Here is a 15012-nt window from a genome sequence, read left to right as displayed (position 1 = left end):
TGACTTTTATTCATACCAGTTAAGGGCATAGACTGTACAAGTGAAGCCAAAACATCTCGATCGCCCCCTGGTGGCTGACTCCAGTGTAGGTCATAAGCTCCGCCCCCTCATGTTAGCAAAAGGGAAAACATTTTTTTGCAGTAGTTCTTATCACGCTGATGTTTGTTCAATTGTTCATTTTTCTGATAAGATTGATAGACTCCAATTGCTCGGGTGGGTGTACGGGCGGGACTTTGATACCACGGCTCCAAAGCCCGATTACTACTGCGCAGACTCTGGCTCCGAAATTACAAGATAGCAGCGCTCTATTTGTATGGCTTCGGTTTTGTACGGCGGGAGGAAGTGGAGACGCGTCGTCATTCTTTATATACAGTCTGTGAGATTAGAAAAGCTACTCAAAGAGCATTTAGTTACAGCTGGGCCATATAAACAGTATTTAAGTGCTAGTTAAGAGCTGAAAACCTGATAGAAAGTACCACAGACTAAGTGTATCACCTGAAGAACACAGTCTCAGACACCAGCAATTAGACCAGTTCACTGAAGTGGCGAGGCAGAGAAACACCCTCACAAAAAACTATCACAGTACATGTGATTTGCACCCAGTGGCTAGACTTTTTTTTTTAATGGCAAAGACTTGGTGCTGTCAAACATTTTAACTTCTGAGTGTAACTGACCAGAGATATAAGCTTCCTCGATGTAAACATTTCACAATGCCCGATTCGGAAGAATTTAGATCAACGACAATAAACTATTTGTATTTATATTGTATGTCGGTTATCAAGCGGAAAAAGCCAAATAACCCCTTAAAACCAAGTGTAGACCAAATTAACCCAGGCCAGCAGAAGTGCAGTGTTTCCAGCATTGTCCCATTGGCTGTCCTGCTCCAAACAATACCCGTTACAGTACTCTCTGGGTATTTCCAGTTAGGCCCTGCTGGCTCAACACTGCTGTCTGGTAAATATATACAAAATATGGGTTACACAGGACATAGAAGTAGATGTCATCTTATTTTAACCACTGCCTGGGTTGGGCTTTAACTCGTGGAGTTAAAAGCTCAAAGTATCTCACATTTCACTTATTTTAAGGGTTTTAGAGGTTTGAATAGATGAAAGTATCTACTGCTATTTAACATTTTTTTCTCCTTAAAAGCAAAAAAAACACTAGCAACACATAAACCTAATCACAGCATTTAACAGTTTTTGTCATGAAATGCAGTATGTGTGTGTGTATTTAAATACAGAGAGAAAGAAATGATGGTCTGATGAATTGGGATAAATAAATGAAATTATTGTTACTGTTTGTTTTTTAATCGTTTCCTATCCCTGTTGCCATCAATTTTTGTAAACTGCTTTATCAAAAATATTGTTTGTTGCAGATATGGACATTTCTTCACTTTGGCAAAATATGGCAAGAAGAAATCAGCCCCAGCAGCACAGCATTTTGGGGAATAGTTGGGAACGATCGGTCACTGATCTGGAGTGGAAACGGAACCTCACGTGGAGCTTATCTGATGTGTCGCCATCCATCTACAGACACGCTGAATGGACTAACTCAGAAACTGTGCATACAAATACTTTGGTAACTTTTGTCTGCTACAGGAAAATCTATTCTCTTTATATCGCATGTCCTGGGTTGTCTTTTGACAGTCGACCAAATTGCTACATTTTATATTTGGTTCTACCGGTGACACACAGCTGCCGGCTACGCAACGCAGACTGTGAACAACATTAGCTTTCCTGCTTAAGCCTCCTCCTTATCCAACTTCCAATCGATTAATCGATTAGCTGTTTGGTCAATAAAATGTCAGAAAACTGTTAAATTAAAAAAAGGCAATCGGTATTTCCCAAAGCCCGAGACAACGTCCTTAAATGTCTTGTTTTGTCCAAATTTCAAAGAAATTCAGTTTACTATCGCAGAGGAGTGACGAAACTTGAAAATATCCACATTTAAGAAGCTGGAATCAGAGAATTTTTACTTTTTTTTTTTTAAATATAAAATGACTCGAACCGATTATCAAAATAGTTGCCGACTAATCGATTAATCTTTGCAGTTCTTAAACAAACGCTAAATTAGCCGCAGCCCATTAAACATCATCTAAACGTACCTACCCTTATTTCAATACCACTGCTAACAACACACTGACTGTCCATGTTTATTTACTTTAACATTATTGACTGCAAAAAGAATGACCAAATATGATTTCCGTTGGACTTTGATTCAACAGAGTACAGATCCTTTTATCTCCACAACATAGAAAAAGCTAAATGCATGCAACTTTATTTTATTTATTTTTTTAAATGTGTCACTCTATCGATGCTATTAAAATCAGAGTACTCCTCATGTGTTACTGTTTGTTATTTGTCTGCGTTATTGCCTTGATCATTTTGTAATTGCACTTTTCATATGCAAGTGGGGATGTTAATGATTAACCGTTACTGACGATGAGAATTTTGACCGATTAATACTATCAGTTAATAAACAGTTTGAAACAATAGAATTAAAACTAAAAAGTTATTAAAAAAGAATTTTTTTGCATTGTAAAAGAAAAATAGGCTGTACAATATATTTTTTAACTGCTAGTTGTGTTAAGCTTCATGGCTCTCTGCTGGAAGCCAGGTAGGGTGTAAATCACAGGTTTTAATACAATATGATATTTGCTGATATAACAAAGTCTGCCACTATATAATTTCAACTTGATTCAATTCTGTTCATTTAACACTATCAGTTACACACAAAAAGCAAATCAATTATGATTTGACATTTTTTAATACTGAGCTCCACCACACATTTCAATGAAAAACAAACTATTCTTTTTAATAAATACAATACATATAATAAAGGAATAAAGGAATTTCAAAATAGAGCACATCTTAAAGATGATGTGTATCGATTTTTGAATCGATAAATCGATCCAGATCAATGTATGGTTACACCCCTAGTAGAGGGTACTAGTGCTGCTGACAACCTCGCAGGTGGAATGCGGTGGAGACAGGCTCTGACAGCTCCAGGAAAGTGGCTGCATGTGTCTACCACAGTGAACCCAACATCGTGGCTGCGAGACTGGAAGCGGAGTGCGAAAAGGATGTCAGAACGCCCTGGACTGGTGAACTGGGACTCCGTTGCCCACTTGTCGGTTATCGGTTAACGAGGGTTGGCTATTGGTCAGAAAAAAATAAAATAAAATTATCCTCCCTATATGCAAGCTTTAATTCCGCCATCCTCCTGACCAACACTGTACGGTTGGTCAGGACTGTCCAGACAAAACCGCAACTACAAAGGTTTGTATGATTAGGTTTTGAATAGGTACACTAGATTCAGCTTATTTGGAGCCATTTGTGACTTCACCTGCAGTAAGTCTGTATGGCATCACATACACACACACACACACACACCAAGAAACAAAATACAAAGGGCTATGATCTGACAGAGCTGATGATTGTGGTGTCCCTCTTTCTGTTTCTGTTCACTCATCAAACAAAGCCAGGACACAGGCATCGACTCTCAAAGGTCAATATGTCACAGACGGTATTGTAAATGAAACCATCCGAAAAACTTGATTCTCCTTATTAGCTGTCAATTCAGTAATCTGTAAAATACCTAAAAAGACTTAAGAGAGTTCATTTAATAAGTATTCCAATATGACAAAGTCCCCGCACATGAAGTCAATAGATGAATAGACACTTCATGAGAAAGTGAAACAGTTTGGTCACTGACAAGATATTACTTCTGCATTTGGTCGATGTGAAATATTTCTATCCATTAGCTGATTTCGTTTCCACCTCGAGGACTGACTTCAGGATTTTCGTGATGCTGCTTATTCTGTGTTTTAAAGATATGATGTGCTAGTCTCTGCGTGTCCGTGTGTTTCTGTGCCGGATGCAAAAAGGCAGAAAGTGGGGAGATTGTCACAATGTGCATAAAAACAGATCATACAAGCCACTTAACAGCACTACAGCCAACTGGTACACGGGAACGAGAGGAAAATCCAGCCATGCCAGCGTGCCAATATAGTTTACCAGCTCGCTGAGAGGCGGGCAGCACCTGTCAGATGCCACTTGGGAGCATAATCCCAGAGGGCTGAAAAGATCCTCCACATGACGGGAAGCCAGTGAAGCAGGAGGAGACTGGAATACCAAACGACAAATTGCAATGTTAAATTAAATATATATATCTATTCCTTCCTTTTACACTGTGCTCAGAAGCTTCGTAGTGCCAAAATATGGTGATTTATATTATATTTTCTGAATCATTTCTTGAGCAAAAATACCAAACATTCACTGCTTTCAGATACTGAAAAGCTTAAATTGCCTGTGTTTCTTTGTCTTCTATGATAGTAAACTAAATATCTTAACATTTTTTTACTTCAATATGTCACCTAAACTCTGGGACATTTTGATGGGTATTTTAAAGTATTGATCACAGTTTAATGACAATAAATGGAGAACGTTGTCTGTCTAGTATAAGATGGTCTGTGTGCATTACTGTGTTATCATTGTTATTGTAACAATTATAATCATTATTATTATATATTACATATAGTATGAATATATTTTTCAAACATTCAATTTGCCCGGGTATTGTTTGTTTAAAAACACCAATCTCTCCTTTACAGTTTAAATAAAATGATATCTTTAAGTAAAATTGCTTGGCAGAATTGTGCTTGATCATTAATATAGAAGCAGAAGCATGTAAGCAATCCCGCGCCTATTGCAGCAGGCTTGCAGCTGCAGTTTTAGACGGCCACATCCTATTTCATTAGTTTATAAAAAATGGTATGATTAAAAATCTATATTTCTAACATTTATTATAGGATTACAGAAGTTTCAGGGGGGTTAAAGCTCTCCCTCTTTCTCTCGTGCTCTCCTGCAGCTTTGGTGAAACAAACAATAGAGGTGCTTTGAATGGCACGTGCTCTGGGTGTCAGTCACCTGTTTCCTAGCAACGGGCACAACAGAAAAGCACCTGTGGCTTTGAATAGGAGGCGGTGTAGCCATTAGTTTGACTAAAAACAGGGAGAAAAAAAAAAAAAAAAAAAAACGTTTTTATTATAAGATAGTTTAGATCATGATGTATAAAAGAGTAATCTGCCCCTAATAATTAAATCTCAAAATGATATAGCCGATTTCTGATGCTAATGGGCTTAATAAACTACATCAGTGTTTTCAGTTTTTACACTCCGAAATCAACTCTATAAATAGACTATTGATGTGGAATACAGAGCTATTTTCGTTATCGTTAAAGTTTTAGCCCATTTGCTGAAACTTAAAATTGTACAAAGTGATATGAAAATATTAGAGCGCAAATACTCTATTGTAGCCCGTGTAAAGGAGAGGACATGCGCATAATTATGGGAATTAAACTGTTTACATGCTGTGTGTGTTTTAGCTACATACACCAGCTACACACACAAAACAGATGACAGAGGGAGTAATTTTTAGGTCTCGCGCTCCGACGTCACCAGAACCTCGAGCCCCTGCATGCAAATCACGTCTCCACTCGAGCCTCTCCATTGGCCGTCACTCGCTCATTTAGCTGCTGTCAAAGCGCGCGGCCCGGGCACGCTCCGGTAACTTTTCCTAGTACAGCTTCAACCAAAGTAAGCTCTAACAACCGGTTTCTATTCTTCTCGGCGCTCGCGGATAACAGGAAAAAGGCGAAAAGGGGAAGTGCGGAGCAAGTTTACCTCTGAGTGGATTTCATCCTGAGACTACACACCTTTTCATCTCTCCGTTTCTTTCAGTCTTAATCTCTCTCTCTTACTCGGAAGTTTAGCTGCGCGCGGGCCAGCCTGAATGTTTCTGTGTGTTTGACTGAGAAGTGTTGTCCTACCAAGACGAGGTGAATGTACAGCATCATGATGGAAACGGACTTACATTCCCCCGTGATGCCCCAGACTAACCCATCCAACCCGGGGGGACACGCGGGAGGAGGAGGCGGGGGACCCGGCGGCAAAGTCCCCCAGGACAGAATCAAGAGACCCATGAACGCATTCATGGTCTGGTCCCGGGGCCAGAGGCGGAAAATGGCACAGGAGAACCCCAAGATGCACAACTCGGAGATCAGCAAGCGGCTGGGTGCAGAGTGGAAGGTGATGACCGAGGCGGAGAAAAGACCGTTCATCGATGAGGCAAAGCGGCTCCGGGCCATGCACATGAAGGAACACCCGGACTACAAGTACCGGCCGCGGAGAAAGACCAAGACGCTGCTAAAGAAGGACAAATACTCGCTGGCAGGCGGGCTCCTCGGCTCACCTGCGGGTGTAGGGATGGGCGGCGGGCAGCGACTGGAGAGCCCTGGAGGGGGCCACGCAGGGGCAAATGCGGGCTACGCCTCGCACGTGAACGGCTGGGCGAACGGCACATACTCTGGCCAGGTGGCGGCTGCAGCAGCGGCGGCTCACGCAATGATGCAAGAGGCGCAGCTGGCATATACGCAACACCCGGGCGCCGGAGCTCACCCGCACCACCCGCATCACCCGCATCACCCACATCACCACCCCCACAACCCGCAGCCCGTGCACAGGTACGACATGAGCGCCTTATCTTACAGCCCCATCTCAAACTCTACACAAAGCTACATGAGCGCCTCTCCCCCGGGATACGGTGGTATCACCGGCTACACTCACCAGCACCAAAGCTCCGGTATCTCCCCGGTGTCCGGGGCGATCGGAGGGACTTTGGGGTCCCTTGTGAAATCTGAGCCCAGCGTGAGCCCCCCAGTTTCCACGGCTCGCGCACCACCGTCGTGCCCTACGGGGGACCTACGGGACATGATCAGCATGTATCTGCCGACCGGCGAAGCGGCGGGGGACTCCACGGTTCATAGCAGACTGCACGTGCTCCACCCGCAGCACTACCAGAGCAGCGGCTCCACTCCGGTAAACGGGACGGTTCCTCTGACTCATATTTAAATCTCTAAATGTACTTACTATAAGCACTACAAACCACAACCAAATATTTAAATACTTAGATGTGGGCGCAGGCTGCTGAACTGTAAATTAAAGGCGTTTATAGCCATAAAAATGCAATCACTTTGAACAAACTTTTTTTTTATTGTTAATTTTATTTTCTTTCAGTGATGGATTTTGTCTGTCCGAGCTAAAGGAAAGCGCATCCGATTTACTTTTGCTCTCTAGAACAGAGCATGCCAAGTTTTGACACGATTTCAATTATAATCCGTGAAGGCTGGTGCATTTTGAATGTTATTTTTTCCGATTTTTCTGTGGAATAAAGGCACCAGCTGTGTGTTAAAGGGATCCCGAAAACCTGTTTAAAGAGGGAACCGTATAATAAATGGAGGGCGGTGTGAAAGATGTTTAAAAAAAAAAAAGTTTCTAGGCTGCGATTTAAATTGATTTCCAGTTTTAATGCTTGTAAACATGTGAGTCAGTCTGTGTAATTTGAATTTGTTTTTGTTGTTGTAAAATCTTGTAAATTGTGAATAAATAGGCCTACTGGAAACACATTTATGCAATTGTACATAATTTACAAAACGCCACGCCGGTATTTTCGGGTTCAAGACGAAACAATTTTGGGTTGAGTTTAAAACATTTTCCAAAAGTGTAAGATTTGTAACTGGGTTAATTTCTTTCAGGAGATTTAATATTTCACATTCTTTCACATTGATTCCATTTCTGAAATATATTTTTAAATGCCGAGCAGCTTACTGTATCGTCGCAATGAACACGGGTTTAAATGAAGTCCCGGCAAACTTAAAATATGGTCAAAATGCAAATGACAAAAAACAATAATTACAATAATTTTCTCGGTGATGCACTTGAAAATATATGTATTTCAGACGGGCCCTTAACTGATTATTTCTCCTAAAATTATTTAACATCATATTTTGCTCTTTTTGTTTTCTCGAGATAATGAAAAGAAATCTGTTGAACCTTCTTATTGCACTCTTTTCAGATGGCATGAATCTTGATCTATTTCATAATAGGCTATTTATTCATTCATGTTGAACATCACAATGGATAATGTGTCATATTAGGGGGATTTCAGATATGTTAGAATATGGTCCTGAAATGGTAATAGGCTATATAGGCCTGCATTTTTTTTCTTCCTATAATTACTTTTTATTTTTGTTGTTGTTTGAATTGTAAAATGCTCACAATATATACCTCCAAGAGCTGATAACTACAATTCACATATTTTTCAGGGGGACAGTTTTATCTGACAGCCTGTAACTCAAAGGTTGCACTTGACACTTGTTGGTTGAGGATTTCCTCTCCAGGGAGAGAAATGTACAAAATATTAGTCCAATAATGTCCTATTTTTGAATTTTGCTATAATTTAAAACTGGGCCACATTTTTGATGACTCCCACACTTTAAAACTAAGGTACATTTTCATGTTTATTATTTATCAATTCCGGAACAAGCATAACAAAACTGATTATAGGGATATATTCCATTTCGTAAATGATGTTGCATTATATGTCGATTTCTTATTTTCTCTCTCTGTTAAGAAAATGCATATATTTTTCCCACTTAATGCTTAAATTGTGGTTCCATCTGTTAGTATAACATCGCACTCATAGGCCAAGCAAAGCAAAGATTCTTCTTATTTCTTCTTGTTTACCTGCCTCAGGGTCATGACCTCGGTAATAGATCTCTAGCAAAAGTAAATCCGACAACAAGAGTATCCGCTGGTCAATGAACTACTAATTCTTCAGCTGGCCTCAATTGAGCCCACTTCAACCCCGCCTCCACCTGGGTCCCTCGCAGGTCTTCAAATCTTACCCCATTCCTCACCCCCAGCATCAAACGCCTGCATCTCTGGGTCTGCAATTGTCCTGGTTGTTAAATTATTTCCTTCTTTAAATTTGATGGCTGAATCATTGGAGGCCCCGTGGTAGGATGGGGTAGGGAGGGAGCAATGAATGAGCAGAGAGGAGGAGGGAGAAGGTGAGGAGCGGAGGTTTTTGTGTTGGAGGAGAATGGGGATTAGTCCTGGTGTAAGCTGGGGCATCCCAGGGGTCACCCCCAACAAAAAGCCCGGCAAACAACACCCCTGGTTTTATCAGACTAATTCCCACTCGGGTCTGGAATTAAAGACAAGAGGGCAACGTAGATGCAAATCGCATATAATAAAGCTGTTTCCATGGATGTCAGCTGTTTAAACTGAAGGTATGTATTAGTCCTGAATCATCCTATGTGATTTATTGTAGTTCAATTCAGAATGCTTTAAATTTCTTGGGATTATCTTGATCTGGATTGATATGTGAAGGGTTTGTCTTCAGAAATAAATTAGTTTTAGAACTTTACTACCTTAATACATAAACATATAAAATACACACTGGAATAAATGCCACCAAACAAATGTAAGGCAAGGATTATTTTAAAGGAATAATGCCCGTTTTTCAGATATTTGGTGGTGGTTAACAAAAGACACATTTAACTTCCTTGGTGTTTGCATTTCCCTGCATGACTGATATATGAATTCTTGTTTTCTCATTGTTTTTCCAGCACATTAACATTTTCACAAAGCTAACATGCCAGGGATAATTAAAAAGTAACTATAAAACGCAGTCAGTATTCATGGTTCTTTATTAATTCCTCTTAATTAATTCCACATTTACAGTGATCCATATTTGAATAATTGATGTGAAGGAAATATACGGCAAGATTGAAAGGCTGTCAAAGATTTTTTGTTCAGACTTCATGATACATAAACTTACATAAATATTCGTATTGCTGAAAATACAATTAAAACGGTAACTAGTCGGGAGTTAAAAGTTAAATTAAGTGTGTGTGTGTGTAGATAAAAAGGCAAAGATTATAACTTTTTTTTGGGAGTATTTATAAACGTGAGTTTATAAGAAATGAATATGAGGGGGAGAAAGAAAAATATTGAACCATTTAATTAACTCATTACAAGATAGAAGTGTGATAAAGATGGACTAATTGTCCATCTAAACTCTATGATTATAGTTGGACTTTTTCATCGATGTCTACAGTAGGATATAAAACTGGAAGATCAAAGATGGACGAATTTTGCCACAAAAAAACGTATATTAAACAACTACTGTAAGGAGCATCAATTTACTAAACCTAAAAAGGTATGTCAAGACATTTTTCTTCCAAACACAAAAAAATATCAAATCCATGTAAAATATTATAATCTGAGAAGTGTGATGAATCAAATTATCACATTACATCATGCCTCACTGAAGCTCAGATAAGAAAAAAATATACGCAAATGAGGAATATCTACACCACAAGAATCGGTGTTTGTAATAAGATATTTGAGATTGATCAGTCCCAAATAAAGCTCAGGCTGGTCTACCATTACCCAGTGGCCCAGGATGCTCCCATACAGGCCCAACGCTGAGGCTGTGGGTGGACCCATCCACAGCCATGTGGCTGCAAGTTTTCATCCTCTCCTCATGTTCTGCTTGGCACATGCTTGGACACCGCTGCTCTGGCACTTCCCACTCCATAACCCTATGCACCCCCCTCCCCATCCCGCATGCTCCTGGTGTCCTAAATGTAGCTAATCGGCATCATTTTATCACGCCTTTGCATATTTCCCTCCCTCTCCTCCTATAAAAACCCTCACCTCCGACGTTGGACCCGGTTCTGTCATGGGAGATTACGGGGGACCGATTGCACAAGACCGAATGTGCCGCGAGGAGATTAGCCAGGACGCAATGGAAAATAGCAACGGGGCCAACGGATTCCTCGCGAGGGGGCCTTATCGTGCAATTACACGTTGACACGTTTTAACCATTTTTCAGCCTCTTAATCCGAGGGCCCCCTCCTCCCCTTTCCCTCCCCCTTCTCTCTCCAAAAGCAGACCTATTGGTGCTGAGGGAGCCTCGCTGCTCTGCCTCTCTCCATCACTCTGCTGCTGTCTGAAAAGTAATGTTCTCTCTTTTTCTATCTTTATCAGCCACTGTTAATATTTCAGAAAGTTAAAAAGGGAAAACATACCAAAGAGTTGTTTGCAGTTTGTGTCTGTCCATCTCAATTTTAAGTTCGAAAAAAAAAAAATTGACCGTTTAGGCTCAGAGTTACAAAGTCATTGAGGAACATTAATAACTAAATTAATAATGGGCATTTACACAGAACAAATTAAACAATATTGAAAATAGCATAAAGCTATATATAGCTATAAAACCTCATATGGCACTGCTGCCACTGGGTTATTTTTTACAGAAATAACACCTTTTACACTTAATAATTCAATTTCTCAGTTGTTGTTTTTTTTAAATAAAGTTGATCTTTGTAGCCTTTACTGCCTTTATTCCAAACAACACAGGGTCAAGGTAGTGACTCACCGGATGTAGACTATAAGCCTGCCGTTGACCGCATATTTCACGCAGCATTCTCCTCCCCTTCCGCTATCTGCGTGTTACCTTTTTCAAAAACTGCTACAGGAAACAACAACAACAACCTCCAAGCTAGCAACCTACACACTGAAAATGTAAGGTTTTAACTATGATTTAGATCGGCAGGCCTGGTTCTTTCGGTGAATGGTTGTTAAAATATACAAAGAATATCTATCTTTTCTGGGGATTTAGTCAGTTAAAATGCCAGGGCTCGCCTCCCCACGTCCAAATGATCCACCTAAATAAGTTCCCTCCTGATACTTTTTTATAAGGGCACCGTCTCTGCATCTTTGGCTTAGCACCTCCCAAGTCAATGGGGATTTGTTTAAAGAAATACAAACAAGCCAGATAATAATAAGGTAAAGAAAATCGCATTCTTCCGGTGGAATGATGTACACAATGAAACAAACAAAAAATAGGAACAATTTCTAGTTGTGCTCATTAGATAAAGTGCAATGACTGTTGATAAAGTGCAGTCTGACATACATGTCATTTTAGCTGACATGTCTCTGGAGCAACTATGGGTTAAGTGTCTTGCTCAGGAACACATTGGTTGATGTATCGCAGTGGGAATCAAACCCAAATCTCCCACACTAAAGGCATGCATACATACAACAATACTTTGGGTGTAGCAGATGGACTTTCGCCAGCAAAAAGAGCAAAGTGCACTGTATAATGATTTCACTTGGCTATAACACAAATGACTGTAATATGTCCTCACCTACTGTCATTTTTAACTGTTAAACTAAATAATGACAAAGCAGTATTCGCCATAATGATGTAGTGGCTTCTACTGATGTCCATGGGGCTGTTGCACAAAAGTAGAATGAAGAAATCCAGGATAAGTGAAAAAGTGCAGCTCGACTTAGCGTAATCCCCTCATCGTGGCTTAATCGGTTGCACGTTTGCCGAGCCAGGATGAGAAGGTGAAACTATATCAAGCCAGGCGTACATAGTTGGGATAAGTGCACATTCATGGCTTTCTTAAATAGACCACAGTATCGATCACAGATTTACTGATGCTAAAATGGAGAATATGCATTGTGTATTCTTTACACAGAGTGAGCAGCAGCTTCATATGGAATTATGACAATGTTAAACACATTTGTAAAAAAGAAACACGGCTGTTGTAATTAAACAGCGAGAGAAAGTGGGGCAGACGATCACGGACCGACTGAATGCGCAAGTAGCCTAAAAATATACATTTACTGACCACTGCTCTGAATTGAAACTGCCATACCATTCAAGAAGTTAGGCTAATTATTTGCACAAATGAGCTGTTGTACTCTTTGCCTTAAAAGTGAGCAGAAGACTAATGTTAGGCAGGAAATGTACCATGAAGATCAATTACAACCACTAATCTACAGTGCTGTGAAGCGTACATATCTCTCTCTCTCTCTCTCTCTCTCTCTCTCTCTCTCATGGGCTAAAATAAAAATTGCCTAAGGAATATATTTACTCCCACTGCTCACAGTTGTTTTGTGGAAATAATTAGCCTAACTCCTTAAGTGGTTTCATTTAAGAGCAGTAGTTTGTAAATGTATATTTTTAGATATATCATTCAGTCGGTCCGCTTCTGCCACATTTTTTCTAATTTTTTTTTGTTTTTTACAGAGGCAGTTTCCTTCTTTATTTATTGTATGCTTTGCTTCCTAGTAGGCCTATATGGACATAGAAAAGAAAGACTCGGAAGAAATTGGACTCTAAAATCTAGAAACTATAAAGATAATTAAGTGATACATGTAATGCACACTTTAAACAAGACTGTAACACAGTTATTCCCCCCCTGCAAAATATAAGATCAAAAAACCATAGAGGTGTCCTCTCCCTGTTGTTTCATGAATGTACAGTAGCCTACACTATATAGTTACTGGTCCAGTGAATTAAGACTATAATTAGGGAGGATTGTACAATTATAAAAACCTATAATAATTGTTCAATCCTCCCAAATTATAGTCCCAGTTCACTGGAGAGAACACAAAATGTGTGCTAAGAATGCCAAATACAGTGCACATGGAAGAGGAACATACATGGTCCTTTGTTAAAGAACACTAAAATAAATAAATCAACTAAAATAGTTAAAGGTGTATTTGTCCCTGACCAGTCTGCCATTGTTGGAACCACTAACACATGTATAGCACTTTCAATATTATCCTTCATCGCTGACTTCATTTAAAACACATTTGCAACTGTATCAGCCTTTTCTAATTCTCTCAACAACTGCCGTAATATATTCATCAAACTTCTAACAACAATATGAACAGCAGTTTTCATACAGCAATATAACAGTAACAATGACTGTCAAATGAATAATTATAAAAAATAATGGTCACAAATTTATATAACAGTGCTTTACTGAATAGCAATATGCACCTGTTGTATTTTAATTCAAGCTGATAATAATAATAATAATAATAAGGTAAAACCACTGCTGAGTGAAAAGAAAAGGCCCCAGGATTAATAAATCCTGGCTGTTAGCCTGGTCAGGAGCAGGCGAGCTGCACAGAATAAATCTCCCTGGTAACTGCAGTCTGTAAGCAGTAACCTTGTCAATATTGTTATGACACTTCCATCTCTCATATAGCAGCCTAAGCCAAAGATTACTTAGTTCTGCATTAGTTGGAGAAGATGTAAAAATGTAAAACATAGACTTTCTGTAGCCACTGCCTTGACATTTTTTTAACGCCAGGCATCAAACGGACTGCATGGTTTGTTGTTCCACCATGCTGCTCAATTCAATTAGGGCCTTTCATGACAATCAATTAGGGAGTACCCCCTGGATCTCCCCGGGGGCCTATAATCATCACACACCGTCTGCTCAGACAGGCACTAGGGAGCCCCGCCCACCAGTAGCAAGGATGCCTCAATGCAACGTAACTGGGCCACTGGGAGCCGTGAGGAGACAGTTTGTGCTTTATTACTTTATTTCAAGGCATTTTACTACAGATTATGTTCTTTGTTTTCCTTGCTGGCTGCGTGTTGAATGTAGATTTTCCCCCTTTAAGTTTTGGTCGTCTACTCTGCACCATTTCCCTGCATATAAGGGGTTTTACCAGGAAGCTTTCACTGCCTGTTTGTTTTCTCTGCTTTGGGTTTGTGATCATTGGTAATCACATCCAGAGGTTAAAGCTTTGTTTTATGAAGCGTTGCTCACTAAAATCACACTGATGGGTAGAGTACTACTTACTGGAATATTTAGGTATAATAATCCCTTTACTGTAGCTTTCATACAAAACTAGACATACAGTATGGGTCGCAGTGTTTGAAAATAACCAAGTACTGTCCCTAAGTACAAATTTAGGGTACTTTACTTGATCGGTTCAGTTGCTGCTACTTTATACTTTTTAATCCACTACATTTATTTGACAGCTCTAGTTCCTTTGTAGAGATTTTTACTTACAAAACTGACTTCTTAAAAGGGACAATATGTAACATTTCTGCATTAAAATGTCTAAAAACTACGGAGCCCCCCTGGTCCCACTTTGTAAAAAAAATTAATTATGACTATCTCGTGGCCTCAAGATACTATCTCGTGGCCTCAAGATACTATCTTGTGGCCTCAAGATAGTAACTCGTGGCCTCAAGATACTATCTTGTGGCCTCAAGATACTATCTCGTGGCCTCAAGATACTATCTTGTGGCCTCAAGATAGTAACTTGTGGCCTCAAGATACTAT

At 39.8% G+C, this 15012-nt stretch overlaps 1 protein-coding gene across 1 annotated transcript; it reads left to right on the top strand.

The window, feature by feature from the left end:
* The first annotated feature begins 5515 nt into the window (after positions 1–5515).
* sox1b (SRY-box transcription factor 1b) lies at positions 5516–7464 on the top strand. Its single transcript, XM_039793527.1, has one exon. It carries the CDS (start codon positions 5843–5845, stop codon positions 6908–6910), a length of 1068 nt encoding a protein of 355 aa, XP_039649461.1. The 5' UTR covers positions 5516–5842; the 3' UTR covers positions 6911–7464.
* Positions 7465–15012: the final 7548 nt, after the last annotated feature.

The sequence above is a fragment of the Perca fluviatilis genome, chromosome 24 (assembly GCF_010015445.1).
Source record: "Perca fluviatilis chromosome 24, GENO_Pfluv_1.0, whole genome shotgun sequence".
NCBI lineage: Eukaryota > Metazoa > Chordata > Actinopteri > Perciformes > Percidae > Perca > Perca fluviatilis.
Note: the sequence above shows the minus strand (reverse complement) of the source record. Positions and strands in the feature narration are given on the sequence as shown.